We start from the raw sequence: 22,652 nt of genomic DNA, 5'->3' as shown, positions 1-22,652 counted from the left end.
ATCCCCCCTTTTCCATCTTTGGAGCTCTCTGCCTGTCTGGCTTCTGGAGATAGATCGGCTCAGAGATGCTTAATATGAGATTATGGATATTGGAAAGTCCTGGGAAGGAAAGGGGGCAGGAAAGAGGTGGCATAAAACAAGGAAGCAAAGAGCACAACATCCCTAAAGTTTAAGAGGAATGGCTTTTCCTATCATTCGAATCCATTGGTTCTATGTTCTAATCTCTGGAGCAGTGTTTCTCAACCAGGGGGTCAGGATCCCTGGGGGGGGGGTCATGAGGAGGTGTCAGAAGAGTCGCCAAAGACCATCAGGATACACAGTATTTTCTGCTGGTCATGGGAGTTCTGTGTGGAGGAAGTCTGGCCCAATTCTATCATTGGTGGGGTTCAAAATGCTCTCTGATTGTAGGTGAACTATAAATCCCAGCAACTACAACTCCCAAATGCCAAGGACTATTTTCCCCAAACTCCAACAGTGTTCACATTTGGGCATATTGAATATTTGTGCCAAGTTTAGTCCAGATCTATCATTGTTTGAGTCCACGGTGCTTTCTGGAGATAGGTGAACTAGAACTCCCAAGCTCAAGGCCAATGCTCACCTAATCCTTTCATTATTTTTTGGTGGTCATGGGCATTCTGTGTGCCAAGTTTGGGTCAATTTCATCTCTGGTGGAGTTCAGAATGCTCTTTGATTATAGGTGAACTATAAATCCCAGCAACTACAACTCCCAAGGTCCAGAGAATGAAAATACACCCTTCCTATCAGATATTTACATGATGATTCATAACAGTAGCAAAATTCCAGTTATAAAATAGCAACAAAAATAATTTTAGGGTTGGGGGTCACCACAACATGAGGAACTGTATTAAGGGGTCGTGGCGTTAGGAAGGTTGAGAAACACTGCTCTGGAGCAACAGAAATTAGGCTCACTCCACCTTCTGTAGCCCTTCAGATCATGCCACCTCCTAGCTGTCCCCTGCCACGCGTTGCTGTGGCCCAGTCTGGTGATCTGGAAAATAAAGTAACCAGAAAGTGTTGGCTTCTAATATATGCAATGCCTTTATGCTTGTGGGTAAACAGTATTTCTTGTTGTTGTTTTGTCGGTGTTGATGTGGAGATTGTCTGGTTTGCCTTCTCTGGAACATGCAACATATAATTGTCCTTCCTTAGGGGTTCTCTTCAAATCTATGATACTATATCTCTGTGTGTGTATGAATCATCTATCTATCTGTCTGTCTATCTATCTATATGTATGGCTGGATGGCTCTTTGTCAGGAGAGCTTTGATTACGTTTTCTTGCCCTGCTGAAGGGAGCTGGACTGGATGGCCTTAAGTATTTTCTGTTGGTCATGGGGGTTCTGTGTGGGAAGTTTGCCCCAATTCCGTTGTTGGTAGGGTTCAGAATGCTCTTTGATTGTTGGTGAACTATAAATCCCAGTAACTACAACTCCGAAATGTCAAGGTCTATTTCCCCCAAACTCCATCTGTGTTCACATTGGGGCATATTGAGCATTCATACCAAGTTTGGTCCAGATCCATCATTGTTTTGAGTCCACAGTCCTCTCTGGATGTAGGTGAACTACAATTCCCAAACTCAAGGTCAATACCAACCAAACCCTTCTGGTGTTTTCTGTTGTTCATTGAAGTCTTTTGTGCTAAGTTTGGCCTAATTTCATCATTGGTGGAGTTCACCAATTGTAGGTGAACTATAAATCCCAGCAACCACAACTCCTAAATGACAAAACCGAACCCCCTCAATCCCACCAGTATTCAAATTTGGGCATATTGGGTATTTGTGCCGAATTTGGTCCAGTAAATGAACATACTTCCTGCATATCAGATATTTATGTGACGATTCGTAACAGTAGCAAAATTACAGTTATGAAGTAGCAATGAACAGAATGTTATGGTTGGAGGTCACCACAACATGAGGAACTGTATTAAAGGGTCACGGCATCAAGAAGGTTGAGAAACTCTGTGCACAAGGATGCTCTGCAGACTCCTGCCTGGGTCCAAAGAGCTTTCAAGAGCAGGAACAGGGGATTTTGCCTCTCCTTCTCAATGGCCTCGCTCAGTATGAAACATGACTTTGAGTCGGGAGAAAACAAGGGGTGCTGCGCTTAGTATGGATTAGAGTGGCGTGGCTTTTCCCCCCTTTGCAATTTCATTCTCTTTCATCTCTAAAGGAGAGTTCTCTCCACCATCTCCGAAACAGCAGCAGCAGCGGAGAAAGGCGCATGTGTGCGTGTGTGTGGTATCTGTGCCAGCGGAGAGCCTGGGCCTTCCAGAAACAGGAAGCTGCTTAACATATTTATTGATATCAAATGGATGTTAATTGAGTTCTGGGAGCTCTCAGATTCGATGCAGAGTTCAAAGTGATTTCTATGTGCGAGCGTGTGCGCGGTTGTCAGAGAGAATGTGTTAAAAAGAAATTGGCCCCCAGGAGGAGGAAGGTAGCGGGAGCAAAAGACCGGATTCGCACCCGATGGGCTGGTTTGTTTGAGGAGATGGGAGAACCGTCGCTTTTAATGGAGAGGAATCGCACATCAGTACCTTTTTAAATAATCTTCTGAGATGATTTGACTAAGAGGAGAGGCAAAAGCAAAAATTTTCACCACTTTTTTGAGGGGAAGAAAGCTTTCTGATCAGTTTTGTCTTTAGGTTCAGTTTCTCCATCTGTAAAATGGGGTTGTTGTAATTTGCAGGGCATAGATGTAATGACAATATGAGTTAATGCATAAAGGTAAAGGTTTCCCCTTGAGATTAAGTCTAGTCGTGCCTGATTCTGGGGGTTGGTGTTCATCTCCATTTCTAAGCCAAAGATCTGGTGTTTTCCAAAGACACCTCCAAGGTCATGTGGCTGGCAGGACTTCATGGAGTGTGTTACCTTTCTGCTGGAGCAGTGCCTATTGATCTACTCACATTTGCAAGTTTTCAAACTCCTGGGTTGACAGAAGCTGGGGTTAACAGCAGGAGCTCACCCCACTTCCAAGGCGGTACCTATTGATGTACTCACATTTGCATGTTTTCGAATTGCTAGGTTGGTAGAAGCTGGGGCTAACAGCAGGAGCTCACCCCACTCCTAAGGCAGTACCTATTGATCTACTTACATTTTCATGTTTTTGAACTGCTAGGTTGGCATAAGCTGGGGCTAACAGCGGGAGCTCACCCCACTCCTAAGGCAGTACCTATTGATCTACTCACATTTGCATGTTTTCGAACTGCTAGGATGGCAGCAGCTGGGGCTAACAGTGGGAGCTCACCCCACTCCCAAGGCGGTACCTATTGATCTACTAACATTTGCATGTTTTTGAATTGCTAGGTTGGCAGAAGCTGGGGCAGTACCTATTGATCGACTCACATTTGCATGTTTTCTAACTGCTTGGTTGGCAAAAGCTGGGGCTAACAGCGGGAGCTCACCCCACTCCTAAGGCAGTACCTATTGATTTACTCACATTTGCATGTTTTTGAACTGCTAAGTTGACAGAAGCTGGGGCTAACAGTGGGAGCTCACCCCACTCCCAAGGCGGTACCTATTGATCTACTCACATTTGCATGTTTTCAAACTGCTAGGATGGCAGAAGCTGGGCCTAACAGCGGGTGCTCACCCCACTCCTAAGGCAGTACCTATTGATCTACTCACATTTGCATGTTTTTAACTGCTAGGTTGACAGAAGTTGAGGCTAACAGCAGGATTCAAACTGCCAACCTTTCAGTCAGCAAGTTCAGCAGCATAGCGATTTAACCCACTGCGAACCTGGAAGCTCCCAGTGCTTAACCATAAAGTGCTTAACCATTTTCAAATCTATCTCTCACACATCCATCCATAAGGTCCTCGTGGTGGAGTGAAACATGAGGTTGGCTCACCCAGTCATCCTCAATTCAGTCTGATACGGGTAAACTCTTGTGCAGAGCCTACCAGAGGATGGCTTTCAACAGCTCTCTCTCTCTCTCTCTCGCCTGTTTTTAGCCCAGTTAGCTTTGGCCAGAAGCAAGCTCTTGCAGGGTCTGTTAATTGACCCATCAGTGGTTGGGACCAGAATTTGCAATGTGAGTATTTCTAGGATACCATTGTCGCACACTGGTTTGAGCATTGGGCTATGGCTCTGCTTGGGCATGGAAACACACTGATTTTGAACGAACCACACACTCTTCATCCCAGAAAATCCAGTGATTAGGGTCAGCATGAGTTGGAAGTGACTTGAAGACACACAACAAGAGTTTAAGGTCATTTACTTAACATCATCTAGACCAGACCTGGGCAAATTTTGTTCCTTTCTTTGGGTGTTTTGGACTGCAACTCCCACAATTCCTAACAGCCTCAGGCCCCTTCTCCCCCCCCCCCCCTCAGCCGCTTAAGCCGGGGGGCTGAAGTTTGCCCAGGCCTGAGCTAAATGCTTCATTTTTTATGGACAGCTAGACTTCACTTCACTTCGGCGATCCCTCTTTATCCGTGTAGGATAGTCTTCCAGAATCAGTGTGCTGGCGGTGGGTCCATAGGTGACTGTGGAGCCCTATTCTTAATCTGCATCTTCTCCCACAGTGAGGGCATCGGTGGAAGGAAGTCCCAGTCAGGGTTGGCTTGATGTGCCTTCCTCTTGGCACTTTTCTCTCTTTTGCCTCCATTAGTGCCTATTCAAATTCTACAGCACTGCTGGTCACAGCTGACCTCCGGCTGGAGTGCTCAAGGGCCAAGGCTTCCCAGTTCTCAGTGTCTATGCCAGAGTTTTTAGGGTTGGCTTTGAGTCCATCTTTAAATCTCTTTTCTTCCCACCAACATTCCGTTTTCCGTTCTTGAGTTTGGAGTAGAGCAACTGCTTTGGGAAATGGTGGTCAGGCATCCAGACAACGTGGCCGGTCCAGCAGAGTTGATGGCGGAGGACCATCGCTTCTTTGCTACTTACAGCATGCTGACATTTGTCCGCTTGTCTACCCAAGAGATTTGCAGGATTTTCTGGAGACAGCGCTGATGGAATCGTCCTAGGAGTTGCGTGTGACGTCTGTAGACAGTCCACGTTTCGCAGGCATATAGCAGGGTTGGGAGGACAATAGCTTTATAAACAAGCACCTTGGTATCCCTACGAATATCCTGGTCCTCAAACACTCTCTGCTTCATTCGGAAAAATGCTGCACCTGCAGAGCTCAGGCGATGTTGTATTTCAGTGTCTATGTTGACTTTGGTGGAGAGGTGGCTGCCAAGGTAGTGGAAATGGTCAACATGTTGGAAGAGGTAGAATTGTGTGCGGATTTTTGCATTACCAAAAATTGATAATACTGTGTAATCAATACGTGACTTGCATCTGTATCGAATAACAAATATTCCTGGAGCGGGCTCAGTCAGCTGCGCAAATATTAAAATTTTGGAAAGAGATGTTCTTGTTTTGCCTGTGCTTGTAGCTCTCTTCTTCCTTCCAGAATGAATTGCTCTGCCGGTGGCAAACTGTTGGCTTTGCTATTGCTGCCAGGCACCTCCCAAGTCCATTTTTCACCTGCCAGCAATGAATCCTGCCTTTCCTTTGAGATCAAAGAGCAGGTCACTTTCCATCCAAAGAAGACTTGGGTGGCTGCATCTGCATATTCTCGACTTGGTTGGGTTCCGATCCCTTCTCCCCCCCCCCCTCTTCCTCCTCCTCCCTTGCTTTTACTCCTTCGTCAGGGTCTCAGCTGTTAATTACCTTTGCCTGTCAGCCTTGCCGGCTAATCTGCTATCACTGAGTGGGAAGCAGGAGGTCAGGCAACAAAGGTGACACTGCCACACTGCGCCTCTTGTCATCTCCAAGCCAGATTAGTTTCATTGACTAACTCCTGGCTGAATACCGCCAGTTAATTATAACGATCACAAACCCTCCCATTTTAAAGCCACACAGCAAGAATTAAGGGGTTCTGAAGTAAGACTTTAGCTTCATTAATTGCCGGGCTCTTTGTGATGGTATTGATTGATAAGGCGCTCGCGTGGTGAGTAATGGCTTCCCAGCTCAGAGGGGATTAAGCCGGCTAATTGTTGTCAGCCCCGCGCCGACAAGATAGACTTCAGTGGGTGTCAAATCCATATCGGCGGCTTCCCTTTGTCACGAGCTACATCCGTGCCGCCGCCGCTCTCCAGAATGAAAGTGCGGCGCAAGAACCTGGGAATAATTAATAAGGCTGGTGCTGCGTTCAACAGCCCTTCTTTGTCGTTCTGTCCTCCTTCTCCTCTCTCTCTCCGTGTCCTCTTTTCTCTCCAAGCTTGTCCTGAGTGAGTCGTATTTCACTGCCTTCCAAAGGGGAAAGGGTCTATCTCCACTGCCCGCCTATTAGCCTTAAGACACGGCATGGTTTGTCTGAGTGTCTGAAGAGTGCTTTGTCAAGCAATATGAATATTCAGCACATATGGACGTGCAATTAGATTTTGTGTGACCCTTTTCTCCCATTGGGATGTGTCTGTGGGCAAATGTTAAGTGGGTGGCATGATAGCTTTTGGACTCTGAGTTCCTTGGAGGCAGGGACGTATTTCATGTTTGATCTGATGTCCATCAACAGTACAGTATTAATATCGTATATTGTTATTTCTTGTTCTTTCTTAACGAAAAGGAATTCAAGATGGTTCAGTGTATTGTTAAAGGCTTTCATGACTAGAATCACTGCGTTGTGGATTTTCTGGGCTGTATGGCTATGTTCCATTCAACCCCTAATTGCACTTCCATGTGTGCTAAACGTCAGGAGAGGATGCCATACAGCCCGGAAAACACACTACAACCCACTGCCCAGTTGAGACTTTGTCAAGTTGTATATTTGTGTCTATGTATGACTTCTAGTTCCCTATTAATTTATGGCAACAACAACAACAACAACACACTTTATTTATATTCCGCTTTATCTCCTTGTAACCAGGCACCTCCCGATTACAATATACACATATGAGGCAAACATTCAATGCTTTTTGAATGTTTGCCTCATTCAAAACAATGACAAAGGCAAAGGCCTTCCCTTTTTTTCCATTTCCAGCATCTGAAGGCGAAACCCAACTCCGGCCATGGGCAGGTGTTCTTCTTCCATTTTTCCATGCCAAGGAGCCTTCTGTCCATAGACATCTCCGATTGTGTTGCTGGCATGTCTGCATCTCTACATGGAGTGCCCTTTTACCGTCCTGCTGAGGCGGTACCTATTGATCCACTCGCATTGCATGCTTTTGAACTGCTGAGTCCCTTTGGGGAGATAGAGTGGAATATAAATACAGCATTATTATTATTATTATTATTAGTAGTAGTAGTAGTAGTAGTAGGCAGGAGCTGGGCTGACAATTGGGAGCTCACCCCCACTCGCAGCTTCGAACTGCCAACCTTCCGGTCAGCAGATTTTCTGCAGATAGTGGTTTAACTTGCTGCGCTACCGCGGCAACCCTACCCCATGATGTCCTTATGGTTGATGTTATTATGATTTTCTTTGGCAAAGACTCCTCAGAAGTAGGTTTGCTAGCTTCTTCTGAAATAGAGCCAACAGAACCTGCTATTTGTGAGTGGTCTCCCATCCAAATACTAACCAGCACTGATCTGACTGTGAGAGCCGTTCAGCAGTGGAACTCTCTGCCCTGGAGTGTGGTGGAGGCTCCTTCTTTGGAAGCTTTTAAACAGAGGCTGGATGGCCATCTGTCAAGGGTGATTTGAATGCAATATTCCTGCTTCTTGGCAGGGGGTTGGACTGGATGGCCCATGAGGTCTCTTCTATGATTCTATGATCCTATTTGCTTCCAAGATCAGGTGGGATTTGGTGCCTTTTGAGTAGAACTGAGCCTAAAAGGAAGGATCAAAGTAGTTGGAGTTATGTGCAAAGGAGGTAAAAAGCACGAGGACCACTCGGCTTGACCAATTTGCCAACACTTGTTGCCACAAGGAAATTGCTTAGTGGGAACTCTTCATGGCTGTTGCCTCATGGCTGTTATTTGAATGCTCTTTATTTGTACATAAACTTGTCCTTGCCTGGATTGCGTTTCCCGATAATGTTTCCACCCAGATACACAAAGATAACCTAGAAAGGACGTGCCCTAGTTAGCACCCTATTTGTATTTCTGCTCCCGCCACCCTCTTCTATCTGCGCCGCACTCTTCATTCCAGCCCTGTGGTTTCATTTTTTTTTCTCTTGCAAATATCAGCAGCATCCCTAGGGTGGGTACCATTTAAAATAGTTATATTATGCAAATGGAAGCAAAGCCTTGCCCAAGGGTTTGGTGTCGTTGTTTTGTAGTTGGTCTGTATACTCAAGCGCCTGCTATCGTTTTGAGTGCGGTTCCTTGGTCACATTGGCATTTGCAGCTTGGCTTCTTGCTAATTCGTCTTGAAAGCAGCCGCTCCTCTAATCGTGAAGCCATGGGCCTGTGCCATGATGGATGTATCCGTGCTGGTTGGTATCCAAGCCTGAGTCTTGCAATTCAGATACCGGAGGAGCATCTGAGCACACTCAGCCTTTTTGGAGGACTTTTTTGAAGGGCGGTATCATCATTGAACTTGCTTTCTACTAGAAACCATTCTATCTTGCCAAATGCTAAGGTGCGAAGGTCTGAAGGCTACTGAGCAGGAACATTTGATGTGAAATCAATGTGATGGAAATGATAGTAAGCAACAAGTTGCATTGTGCATCTGTTCATCATCTATCATCCTCGTGTAGCACCTAACACATACTAAGCACTTTATAAATAATGAAGCAATGTGAGAGATAAAGTGGAGACAAATGTCCTTTGGACTTGAGAAGGGAAGGATCTTGGAACTCAGGAGTTGCCAAAGAGGCAGATTGCAATTCCTTGTTGTTGCTACAGAAGAAATTTCATGCATCAATATAGTATCTGTTGAGGTCTGTCTGCTTTGCTTCAATCACTCTAAAATATATTTTTATAGTATGTCTTCAAAACATTTCTGATCTATGGTGAACTTAATGTATCATGGGAGTTTCTTGGCAAGGTATATTCAGAGTGATGTTGCCATTACGTTCCTCTGAGATCAGTGTATCCAAGGTATGTCCTTCTTGACCACAATCAGTAGCTGGATTTGGATGTCTCTGAAACCATGTTTGTGAAGAGACCCTTAACCAAGCTAAGCAGGACAAGGACTTAGCAGGACTTCTGGCTCAAAAGCCGACCTGGGCTTGGACTGATGTGTTCCTTTCTATATGTTTCTTTAGGGTCGTCAATAAGCAGTGAGTCTTCTCCAGTTTCCTCACCGGCCACCAACCACAGCTCCCCTGCGAGCACGCCTAAGCGAGGACCGATGGGGCCACTCATTGTCCCGCCGGGGGGACACACTGTGCCGAGCACGCCGCCCGTCGTGACCATTGCACCCACCAAAACTGTGAACGGCGTCTGGAGAAGTGAAGGACGGCAGGTAAGGCTCCCTATGCATTTACAGTGTGATGTATATGTCTCTAGGAACCTGTGAACATAGTGTGAAGAAGCAGGGAAATGTCGAAACAACATAAGGAGGAACAGTATATCATCGGGTCAGGGTGAAAGTATCTCTTCTTGGTAAAATGGGATGCAGATTGAGTATCCCTTACTTGAAATGCTTCAAATCAGAAAAGCTCTATATATTTTTCAGTACTTTTTTGGAATTGTTGTTGTTTATTCATTCAGTCATTTCTGACTCTTCATGATCTCATGGACCAGCCCACACCAGAGCTCTCTGTCGGCCCTCCTGGCTTAAGGTCCTGGTTTCCTGCGTTTGTCTGCTTGGTGTTTGTAAGCTGCCTTGGCATCACCAATGCCTGCGTGATTACTGGCCATGCATCTTTGATGCATGCCATCCATTCTGTGAAGGGGACCGGGTCAGACTGGATGACCTCGGGGGTTGGTAAGGTACAGAGATGCTGACCATAAACTATCTCAAAAGGGGGGCGGTCTGTGCTGGAATGAATTGAATTATTATAAGCAAATTGAGCGTAAAGCAAATATTTTGACCAATTATCCTTCTGATAGTTTATGTAGCATCTCAAGTATTGCTCCAGTACCTGCTTCATCCTCCCTGTTTTCCTGTCAGTTTGTTGCCACCCCCAGCTCTTTCAAGGTCAAGCCAGTCCCTTCAAGGATAACATCCATCCACCTTTCCCTTGATCAGCCTCTTTTCCCTTTTCCTTCCCTTTTCCACAGCATCATTCTCCAAGCTTTCCTGTCTTCTCATTGTGTGGCCAAAGTACTTCATCAATGCCTCTAATATCCTTCTCTCCAGTGAGCAGTTTGGCATTACTTCCTGAAGTATGGACTGGCTGGATCTTCTTGCAGTCCAAGGCTCTCTCAAAATTTTCCTCCAACACCACAGTTCAAAAGCATCTATCTTCCTTTCTCAGCCTTCCCTTTTTGGAATGGCTTGTGTCTTGTTCATTCACGACGTGTATTTGAAATGCCAGGCTGGGGGGAGATGGCAGATCATAGAGATGAACAAGCAAGAGTTCCTCAACCATCATCTTGAAGGCAGAAGCAACTAACCGCCTTGAAAGCAGAAAAACTGGGTTGTTGTAGGTTTTTTCAGGCTATATGGCCATGGTCTAGAGGCATTCTCTCCTGACGTTTCGCCTGCATCTATGGCAAGCATCCTCAGAGGTAGTGAGGATGCTTGAGGATGCAAGCATCTTCTGAGGATGCTTGCCATAGATGCAGGCGAAACGTCAGGAGAGAATGTCTCTAGACCATGGCCATATAGCCCGAAAAAACCTACAACAACCCAGTGATTCCAGCTATTAAAGCCTTCGACAATACAGCAGAAAAATCGTTCTGTGTTTTGTTTTCGGAATTCTAGATTAAGAAGACTCAACCTTTACAAACACCTCCATTTCTAAAAAACAAGCAAAGGCAAGATGATGTAGGTTGGAAGTATAGGAGCGTGTTTTTGGTCAAGTGTCTTGAAAGGTGGTAGAAAGCCACCAAATGTGGCCCATGATCTTCCCATCCTTGGGCGCCCTCATTGGAGGCATGTATTTGCAGCTTGCCCGTTTGCTGCCTGCATATCCTTCTCCTCTTCACATTCAGGCAGCAGCGGGAAGCCAGAGTGTTTGCTAATTAAGAATCATTGTTAGTGGTTCTCTTCCCTTGTATTTTACCCAGCCTTCCCAGTGGGATTGCAGCTCTTGGAAATACTAATTAAACCACAAAGAGGAACGTAGAGGGAGGGGAAGGGGAAGCAGGACCCCTGGCGCTTGGAAGATGCACAGATGATGCCCCAGCAAAGGAAAAACATGTACGGACAGACGCTCGCGCCCTGAACTCTGATCCGGCTGAAAGGGAAATAACAGCTTTCTTAGGACTGTTCTCTGACACTGCCCACCATGTTTGTGCTAACCGCAGTCTTCTTCTTTTAATAAACGGCCTTTGAAAAACCAGCCAGCGTAGGTTAACCGAGTGCAGCTTGTTGCTCCAGATCTCAGCAGGGAAAATGGAATTGCCATCATTTTCATGTCCTTTGAGTGTGATCGGCTTTGGTATGCTAGAACAAAAGAGGCATAAGGAAGGCATAAGGAAGGAGATGTGAATAGCATTTGTTGTTGTGTGCCTTCAAGTTGTTTCTGACTTATGGTGACCCGATCACAGGGTGTTCTTGGCAAGGCTCATTCAGAGGGCGTTTGCCATTGCCTTTTTGTGAAGCTGAGAGAGTGGAACTTGTCCAAGATCATATAGTGGGTTTCTAGGTCAGACCTGGTGACTTGAACCCTGGCCTCTCATATTCTCAGCCCAAAAATCAAACTATTACATGACACTGGTTCTCAAATGGGCATTTTCTTCAGGCATTTCCTTTGCACACCAATAGTACAGTGCATTGTTAGCCATCTGATGTGACCACTGATCCACCTGTGTTGCACTGCACTGGTATTTGCAATATGCCTGGCATAACGTAATCCTACCAATGAATATTTACGAGGCTTATCTGGAAAGTAAGTTTACAAGATTTTTTGAAAATACAAAGAATGAATATATTTTAATAAAACATACATGGATTGTAGCATAGGTATTACATTATTTTTCCTCATAATCACTATTCAGTTCAATAACGTTTGGGATGAATTTTTGATGCCTGTGCCATAGAAGTTTACCTTCGCCTTTTTCAGCCAGTTCGTCACTTCAATTTTCACCTCCTCATCGTCGGAAAAGTGTTTTCCACCCAGGTGTTCCTTCAATTGAGTGAACAGATGAGAGTCACTGGGTGCGAGATCAGGGTTGTGAGAGGGGTGGCTTAAAACATCCCAACCAAATGAAGTCAGCTACTCTTCTGTTGCATGAGCAGTGTGCGGACAGATGTGCATTGTCATGAAGGAGACAGACTCCCGCCATCAGCATCCCACAACGTTTGTTTTGGATGGCTCTGCGAAGTTTCTTCATGGTCTCACGATACATTCCGTACCAATTTTGTCACATGCTGTCTTGACATGAGGCCTTCTCCATAAAACGAAACAATTTCATGATGAATCGCAGCAGCGTTCATGCCCTTAGCCTTTAGGTAGCTTATTACAGCACTAAGAACTTCACACTTGGATGGAAACAGAATGTGTACGCTCATCTCTATCCTTCACCACAACGCCAGCCAATGAGCTACTGACAACTTGCACTGCTCATTCCCTTCCGCTGGCTTCCCGCTACACAGCAGTGAGACCAACTTTCGCCGAGAAAATTCCCCACAAGAGCTATGTGCTTTATTACTTTACTTTCTGGATATCGCTCATACAGCTTGAACTTCGCACTTAGAGGGAAACAGAATGAGGATGCTCATCTCTAACCTTCACCACAATGCCAGTCAATGAGCTACTGACAACTGGCATTGCTCATTCGCTTCCGCTGACTTCCCACTGCACAGCAGTGAGACTAACTTCTGCTGAGAAAATTCCCCACAAGAGCTATGTGCCTTGTAACCTTACTTTCCAGATCGACCTCATATATTTCTGCTGATGATACATTTAGGATCTGGACTAATTTTAGTGCAAGCAACTTACTCCTCAATTTTGTGAAGGTTCTGAGGATTGTTTGTTTCCAGATCTAGACCTTAATCAGTCTGACGGGAGCTTCTTGCTGTGATGGCAAATTCAGAAAGGGTTATATCTTGTGTATTTTGCATCCATTAAATTCTTAGGCACAAATCAGAGCTTTCTGACAGTGTCGTGTTGTGTTTTGAAAGAAGCTGAGGTACATGAAACAGCAAGACTTCTTTAGAGCCCACAAGGTGCCTTTAGTCTTTACTCAGCCTCGCTCTTACCCGTCTCTGCCGAAATCCATCTTTCTGTAAGAAAACCCTCCTGGAATATTGGGCATCTCTTGAGAGGAGGGAATCATTTTTCTGCACCCCTGGTTTGCTGCGAATGAAACTTCGAGGCCACCAAAGAGTGCTCTCAAGTAGAGCGAGCTGGGGCCGGTGCAACAGATGATATGGCTCATCCATCCTTGTACACAGGTTTGATTGAAGCATTCATTCTTTGTCTGGTGAATAGAGAGAGCAGAGCACACTCACCTGGCAAAATAAGAGAGGAGGAGGGGGAAGGAGGGAGAGGAGCTGCTTGGAAGCTCCACAATGCTAAAAGCAAAGCGGCGGGTTTGCTGCTGGCCCCCATCCATCAGAGGTTAGTGGTTTTTCAAAGATAATATGCAACCCTTTGAAAGGCTGTGCAGAATGAAGAATTGTCGGCTCTGAAGCTAATAGGGCATGTCCCGTGGTCTCGCTGGCGGAGATGGCGCACTAATCACCAGAGGATGACGGATCTTCTGGCTTCTCCCCACCATCTTTGTTGCAGTCCTTTCTTTTATAGCCACAAATGCATTTAGGACCGCTGCTGGAAATCGGATATGTGGCAAGCATGTCTTTTTCAGCCCCTGCCTCGAATGGCTGCCTAGTGCCTACCTTTCTTGAGCAGGTGCTGCCTTCATCCAAGATGCTCCCGTGCAATCTCATTTTGAGAATAAAAGGAGTTTATCAGCTGGCTGGCACCGATGGTTCATCTCACCAAGGCAATTTCTTGTCACTGAAATACAGGAAGACATCTTTTCCGCTTACTTCTTCCTTCTAGAACACAACCTTGTGCAAAACCATAATTTAAAAGTTGTTGGTGTAGAACAGGCACAGGTCAACTTGGACTTATGCAGCTGAAGTAGAAAAGGATCTGAGGCTGTTAGGAATTATGGGAGTTGAAGTCCAAAACACCTGGAGGGAAGGTTCAAGTTGGTCCATGTCTGTGCTGTGAGGATGTTGCCCACATACTGAAGGATGTTGTCCATGTATTGAAAGAATTGTAGGAGTTGAAGTCCAAACACCTGGAGGGTGAAGTTGGCCCATGCCTGTGCTATGAGTATGTCATCCACGTACTGAAGGATGCTGTCCACCTACTGAAGGAATTGTGGGAGTTGAAGTCCAAAACATCTGGGGGGGCCAAGTTGGCCCATGCATGTGTTATGGGTATGTTGTCCACACACTGAAGGATGTTGTCCATGTACTGAAGGAACGGTGGGAGTTGAAGTCCAAAACATCTGGAGGGCCCAAGTTGGCCCATGCATGTGTTATGGGTATGTTGTCCACACACTGAAGGATGTTGTCCCATGTACTGAAGGAATGGTGGGAGTTGAAGCCCAAAAGACCTGGAGGGCCCAAGTTGGCCCATGCATGTGTTGTGGGTATGTTGTCCACACACTAAAGAATGTTGTCCATGTACTGAAGGAATGGTGGGAGTTGAAGTCCAAAACACCTGGAGGGCCCAAGTTGGCCTATGCCTGTGCTATGAGCGTATCATCCACGTACTGAAGGAATGATGGTAGTTGAAGACCAAAACACCTGGAGGGCCCAAGTTGGCCCATGCCTAGGGTAGAATAACAGTCTTTGGCCAGCATCTTCTTACTGATACATGCAAGCAGGAGGCCATCTTAATCTGTATATCTCTTTTTTTTGGCCCTATCTACCCAGGACTCTGTAGTCTTGCTACAACAGTTCCTGAACAGCCAATCTATGCCTGATGGAGATCAGAGTTCCAATTTTAAAAACTTTTTTCCCCTCCAAGTATGCCCTCCAGCTCCAATATACGAAAATGTCTTCCTTTGGGGGAAGAAAAAACCCACAGTCTCATTCTTTCAGCCTTAGAGAGAGGCCATGTCAAACCCATCCACTGCAAACAAACCCAGAGAATCATGCCAAGCAAACCCAGAGAATGCCCTCCTCCATTGTTGCTGTTAGGAGGCACCAGCACCGCTACCCTCGTATCCCTCCCTTTTCCTGGTGTTGTTTGCAGATGCTGCTTTCTGTCATGGGCTGCGCGGGCTGTGCTCTCTTCTCTGCTTGCCTCTGAGGAAATGCTTGACTAACCTGTTTTATTTTATAGCCGCTATCAAAAGGCTAGTAGATTTATATTTGCTCTGCTGTTTCAGGCTCCGTGGGCATCTGTATCTTCCCCGGGATGATTAATGACTCTGAGGAACAAAGCAGCCAGTAAATCTGAAAAGGCAGGAGAAAATAAGGCCTTTCCCTGCTTTTCCTTCTGCTCCTCTACCTCATTACTGCCAAGTTTGGAAGAAATAGATCCGGGTCACCCCCCACCTTGGTGATCTTTACAAAGCAGGCAAGATGTCCTGTTCTCATCCCTCAATATAGAATCATAGAATCCTAGAGTTTGAAGAGACCTCCTGGGCCATCCAGTCCAACCCCATTCTGCCAAGAAGTAGGAAATGTCATTCAAAGCCCCCAACAGATGACCACCCAGCCTCTGTTTCAAACCTTCCAAAGAAGGAGCCGACACGACATTCTGGGGAAGAGAGTTCCGCTGCTGAACAGCTCTCTATCATGGTCAGGAAAGTTTTTCCTCATGCTCAAGTGGAATCTCCTTTCCTGTACTTCGAAGCCATTGTTCCATCACATCCTAGTGTCTAGATCCAGGGAAGTCCTGCTCCCCCTCTATTCTATCTTTCTCAGACAACATCTGGAATACTGTGTCCAATTCTGGGCACCATAATTGAAGGGAGATGTTGACTCTAAGCTGGAGTGTGTCCAGAGGAAAGCGACTAACATGATCAAGGGTCTGGAGAACAAGCCCAGTGAGGAGCAACTTAAAGAGCTGGGCATGTTTAGCCTGCAGAAGTCTGAGACGTGATTGCCATGTATAAATATGTGAGGGGAAGTCATAGGGAAGATGGAGCAAGCTTGTTTTCTGCTGCCCTGGAGACTAGGACATGGAACAATGGCTTCAAACTACAGGAAAGGAGATTCCACCTGAACATGAGGAAGAACTTCCTGACTGTGAGAGCTGTTCAGCAGTGGAACTCTCTGCCCCAGAATGTCATGGCGGCTCCTTCTTTGGGAGTTTTGAAACAGAGGCTGAATGGCCATCTGTCAGGGGTGCTTTGAATGTGATTTTCCTGCTTCTTGGCAAAATGAGGTTGGACTGGATAGCCCACCAGGTCTCTTCCAACTCAATGATTCTATTGTTCTAGTCTCCAGGGAAGCAGAAAACAAGTTTGTTCCCTCCTCCCTATGATTTCCCCTCACCTCTTGATCCATGGCCCTCATCATGCCTCCTCTCAGTCTTCTCTTCTGCAGGCTAATCATGCCCAGCTCTTGAAGCCACCCCTTGTAGTGCATTGGAAGACATCCAGATGGGCATCAAACACTGCCCCTTCTTTTCTGCATGCCCCCTCCACACAGCTCCTTGCCCCAGTGTTTCCTGTGGCCTCTCTCTTGTTCCCCCCATACTCCCCACCTTGTGCATCCAGATCATTGACTCATGCATGTACCTTCTGGAGAAGGTCAGGGCTGGCTGGCTGGCTGCTAGAGATGGGCGGGAGTGCGGCGCTCCGGGCGCATGCAGCGTTCTGAGAGTGAGCAGATGTTCCTGCTCATTAAAAATTCCAATCAGCAGGCCCATCTCTTTGAATTAATTATGGCCGATGTATCTTCTGAAGAGATTAGGAAAGTCTTGAGCAGCTCTCAGCTGCTTGCGGAGTGTTTGTTATGGTCGTATTTAGTAAATACACTTGACGGATAGAGACGGTTCTTTCTTGCCTCAGCCGGCAAGAGAGCAGCTCCATCCCAAACTGCAGAGCTGCTCTCTTAGGTGACCCGTTTCCTGCCTGAAATGGAGAGAGCAAGCTGTGCAGAAGCGAAGATCCTCTGCCCTTAAGGTCCAGGCCTGTGGAAGCCTTGGTGGCACCCTGCTGTCCAATTGTTGCTCTTCTCCCTCACTAAAGGTTGCCATAGGTACAGAAGATTATCTTCATAACATGATCTCCTGCTCGGAGAACATCAACAAGCAATCCAGGTCAGAGCTTAACAAAGAAACCTCCAATTCCAGCATGATCTCATTTATTTATTTATTTATTTATTTTTTCAAAAATTTGTACCCCGTCCTTCTCCACCCCCGAGGGGGGACTCAGGGCGGCTTACAACAGCAACAATTTGATGGCAACACATACAAAAATACAATACAGCATGACATAACATAGTAGATAAAAAACATTAGGTTAAAATCCATTTCAAACATTATTATCAACCATGTTTGAGCTTCTTCCTAAAGGAAAGGAGAGATGGAGCTGACCTAATTTCGTTGGGGGGCATGTTCCACAGGCGGGGAGCCACCAACGAGAAGGCCCTGTCTTTCGTCCCCACCAAATGAGTTTGCGAAGAAGGCAGGATCGAGAGCAGGACCTCCCTTTAACTCTGAGGTGGGACGTAGAGGGAGATACGTTCAGACGAAAAGCTGTCTCTTTTGAGTGCAGTGTTGCTGTTTGCATGTAATGCCATGTGTCATTAAGCCTTTGGGTCGAAGGTTTGGAGCCCTTTGACAACACTATGAGTTCACTTTAACTTACTTCCATTATTCCATCTTAGTTCAGGGAAGGGCATTTAGAGAGACTCCAGGGCTCCATAGGATGAAGCCATCACACTCTTGGAGAGAAGGTGCAAAAGTGATTGGTTCCACACAACTATGTTTTCATTTGCTTAAACAACGCGATTGTTGTAAAACTGGTATGATAAAGTCCTTAGTCTCTATGGGGCTTGTAGATAGTACTGTGGACAAGCTATAGATGTGTTTGAAGAACTGTCATCTTCCATAGGAGAGATTTGGCAAGTGCCTGGGCTAAGTCAGTGCCTGCATTATTTCCTTACTTCCTCTAGTCCTCCTCTCGCCATTACAACTGTCACCTCCCAAAGAAGCATGTTTCCCTTTTCTGAGCTGATCCCCAGCTTTGTCTTCATGTATAGTGAGTGACCTGTCTGCAGAAAAGCTGGGATGAGTTACAAGAAGGATCCGCGAGGGAGCCTCGGTAGCTCAAAGCTGCCCCATTTTCAGGAGTGATGGTGCATCATCTTACAGACAAACAGAACCGAGGTCCCACCCATGGGGCATCTTCTGGAACCTCACAATAAGAACATTTTGATGATTTGCATGTTCAAATCCTGAAATCGGAGTGTGTATACTATGCAAAGAGCCAAGCAAATTGGGAAACCAAAGAGCATGGAAATTTGTAGTAGGGCAGTTGGTAAGAACAAAAACAACCTTTCCACCCAAGATTTTACCATATTGTTTGTTGTTATCCTGAACTTTTGAGAAGACCCAACATACAGCAGGTGATTCTTGGTGGGATTTGTTCAGAGGTTTGCTCTTCCTCTTAGGAGACTGAGTGGGTGACCAAAACACTCAAACTATGTCACTGCTGGCTCCTTTTAATAGCTACCTTCGTGTATTATCAGGCTTTTTTTCAGCATAGCACTGAGAATTAGCAACTTGCCATTTCTGTGAAAAGGGAGGGTACAAATTGGAGTAAGGGTCTGCAGCACTCAGATTTTGACTCCTCTTTATATGCTGTAATGGTTTTCTTCTGCCTCGGCACACATCCAGGGTGCTGCTGAGCAGAAGCCTGCTTTCTGCAACTCCCTCAAAGCCTTTAGGAGGTTTTTATCCATTTAAGAGGGGGCCAGGGAGTGCTTTCATGGGCCACTTGGTTCCCTGCCATGCATAAAAGAGATCCCACTGGCTTGTGGGCTCGAAGGAAGCAACCGCTGCCAGGATCCTTAATAGCTCGGTTGCCTGGATGTGTGTGGCTTGCAAAAGGTCGGCCTTTGGCTGTCTGGCCTGGGATGTGTGAGCTTCTCAGAAAAGGAAGTGGTTCACCAAATGGGATTTCTTTCCAGTTATGAGCAAGGAGGAGGAGCCCTTTCAGCCATTCAAGCCCATTAGGCAACAGGGGGTCATTCAGTGTTGCTGAAGTTGGAAGGAGGGGCAAGGGGATTGCTGCCTAGGTGTTTATTTACCATTTATTTATGTATTTATGTATTTACGATATTTATATCCTGCCCTTCTCACCCCAAAGGGGACTCAGAGCTTACACGTTATATGTACATACAATATATCATATTATTAGCATAGCACAATATTCATATTATATATGACTATAATGTGCTATACCACTATACTGCAGTATTATTAGTAATATTATATGTAATATAAATATATAATTATTATATTATTAGATTGAATTATTATTAGTATTATATTGTATTACAATATTATGATCAATATTATATGTACAGACAATATATTATATTATTAGCATAGAACAATATTAGTATTATATATGACTATATTGTACTGTACCACTGTACTGCAATGTTATTAGTAATATTATATGTAATATAAATATATAATTATTATATTATTAGATTGAATTATTATTAGTATTATATTGTATTACAATATTATGCTCAATATTGTATGTACATACAATATATTATATTATTAGCATAGAACAATATTAGTTTTATATATTACTATAATACCACTATACTGCAATATTATTAGTAATATTACATCTATATAAATAAAAATGTAATGTTCGTTTGTGGGATTAGCAGAACTCAAAAACCACTGGACGAATTGACACCAAATTTGGCACAAGACACCTAACAACCCAATCTATGTCCTTCACTCAAAAAAATTGATTTTGTCATTTGGGAGTTGTAGTTGCTGGGATTTATAGTTCACCTACAATCAAAGAGCATTCTGAACCCCACCAACAATGGAATTGAACCAATGTTGCCACACAGAACTCCCATGACCAACAGAAAATACTGGAAGGGTTTAGTGGGCAATGTCCTTTGGTTTGGGAGTTGTAGTTCACCTACATCCAGAGATCGCTGTGGACTCAAACAATGATGGATCTGGACCAAACTCTACACAAATACTCAATATGCCCAAAAGTGAACACTGGTAGAGTTTGGAGAAAATAGAATCTTGACATTTGGGAGTTGTAGTTCCTGGGATTTATAGTTCACCTACAATCACAGAGCATTCTGAACCCCGCCCATGACAGAATTCGGCCAAACCTCCCACACAGAACCCCCATGTGGGCCACAGCAACGCGTGGCAGGGGACTGCTAGTGTAATATAAAATATATAATTATTATATTATTATATTGTATTACTAGTAGTGTTATATTGTATTACAATATTATGATCAATATTAGCCATGCTTACAAAATATTATTAGCATAGCACAATATTAGTATTATATATGACTATATTGTACTATATAATATATAGCCCAATACTAATATGTACTATATATACCATGGCTGTTGCCCCACCCCTTCCACTTTTCTTGTGCCACTTTCATGACCTGTCCTTGTACATCTCTGCTCCAAGAAGGATTTTGTGAGCAGAGAAGAAACAAGGAAACAGCATGGGTTGTGACCTGCTCTCTCCTAAGCATATTGGAACTGGAATACTCAACCTGTATAAATATCTGAGCAAGGACTGAGATATTACTTGCTCTCTTAGATGTCGATGTCATCATTAATGATTTCCCAGGAGGAAGCTAGCAAGGCACACTTTCCAAATATCTCCCTGTACTCATTGTACTACTTTGGTTTTGGCTGAGGAATCCTTAGCCATCTTGACATGCCCACTCTTTGTAAACTGCATCTCTCCTTTCCTCTTATTAAACAAAGCTAATACAAATGGGTTTCTGGGTACCCAAACCAGATAGCTGCCTAAAAATGGCATGATTTATTTTTCAGTGCAGGGCAGCTTTTGGACCTTCTGGTCTCTTGGTCGATGTTTAGAGTCTTCTCCCGCCTTGTATCTGGTGCTTGCCCAAAGAGCGCCTTGGTTTGCCTTGATCCACGAAGGAACAGAGGGCACTGCACAAAGCCCTGGCCAGATGCTGTTGTCTCTTTTCCCTGCTTTCCTTCCTGTGCGGGTGTTTGTTGCCAGAATAGCTGTGACAGCAAAAGGCAAGCAGCTGCCGGTGCAGCTGATGCCACGGCTGGACTCTTCAGGGAACGACTGGTCACAGCCCAGCCTGCTCTGCCCCACCGGCAGTGCCAACTTCCGAATGCCCTCTGTCGTTCTTTGTACATGCATCACTATTGCCAGGACACTCAGCAAGGCAGCCGAGCAGCTGCCATTCCAGCTGATGGCAGGCTCACTCCAGGAATGACTGGCACAGAGTCCCTGTTTCAAGAGAGACAGCAAGGAGAGCTGCAGCTGCTCCACATACAGGGTAATCTCGCTAGGCACTGAATGCCTATATGTGGCATATTGTTGAACCAAATCCAAAATACGCCTACAAGGAGAGGCCTGCTCAACCCAAATCCTTTTTCTGGTAGTGATCAGCCAAATGTTGATCCATAAACAAGCAAGCAAGCCATCTTGGTTGCCATCTCTTGATCTACCTTGTAATGATGTCATAGAATCCTAGAATTTGGAAGAGACCTCATGGGCCATCCAGTCCAACCCCATTCTGCCAAGAAGCAGGTAAATCACATTCAAAGCACCCCCGACAGATGGCCATCCAGCCTTTGTTTCAAAGCCTCCAAAGAAGGAGCCTCCACCACACTCCAGGGCAGAAAGTTCCACTGCTAAACAGCTCTCACAGTCAGAAAGTTCTTCCTGATGTTCAGATGGAATCTCCTTTCTTGTAGTTTGAAACCATTGTTTAAGCAGCTCCACTGGCTGCCGTTTGTTTTCTGGGCCCAATTCAAGGTGCAGCTCTTGACCTACAAAGCCCTGAACGGTTTGGGACCCACCTACCTGCGTGACCGTATCACCATCTACGAACCCACGCAATCTCTTCGATCTTCCAGAGAAGTTCTTCTCTCGCTCCCACCCACAGCTCAAGTGCAACTTGCGGGGACGAGAGAGAGGGCTTTCTCTGTGGTGGCCCCCCGGCTCTGGAACTCACTCCCCAGAGATATTAGGCAAGCCCCCACGCTAGCAATCTTCAGGAGGAATCTGAAAACCTGGCTATTCCAATGTGCCTTCGGTGATTGATTGTAAGAAACTCCCTGGCCAAATTTTGCACTAAATTACCTTAGAAGCACTTTATTTATGGTTCGTGCAATTGAATCCTCCCTCATTCTCACATCCTCATTCTGATAAATTATATATTCCTCTATCTCCCAGTGTTTTTAAATTTTTAGCTTTGAATGTGGCCCTGCCCAGTGAAATTCTCTGGTTTTAATTGCTTGTTCTATATTGTCTGCATTGTTTATTTCATTTGTTTGCATTTTATGTATTTTAATTCTGGTATTGTCATGTGTTTCATTATAATGTATGTACTGTAATGATGGGCGTGGCCTCATGTAAGCTGCACTGAGTCCCGCTGGGGGAGATGGAGCAGGGTATAAAGTATTATTATTATTATTATTATTATTATTATTATTATGTATTGTCGAAGG

The 22,652-nt window shown here is 45.1% G+C and overlaps 1 protein-coding gene across 9 annotated transcripts in view; it reads left to right on the top strand.

Annotated features, from left to right (window-relative positions):
• Positions 1-22,652, top strand: part of GSE1 (Gse1 coiled-coil protein) — a 510,191-nt gene that overhangs the window by 447,997 nt on the left and 39,542 nt on the right. For all 9 annotated transcript variants that reach the window (XM_060788123.2, XM_060788125.2, XM_060788124.2 and 6 more), the window contains one exon: positions 9,151-9,350. In XM_060788123.2, the coding sequence (XP_060644106.2) occupies positions 9,151-9,350 (200 nt within the window). The remainder of the gene's footprint in view (positions 1-9,150; positions 9,351-22,652) is intronic.

Source organism: Anolis sagrei, chromosome 8, assembly GCF_037176765.1.
Source record: "Anolis sagrei isolate rAnoSag1 chromosome 8, rAnoSag1.mat, whole genome shotgun sequence".
Lineage (NCBI taxonomy): Eukaryota > Metazoa > Chordata > Lepidosauria > Squamata > Dactyloidae > Anolis > Anolis sagrei.
This window is presented reverse-complemented; position numbering and strand designations above follow the sequence as displayed.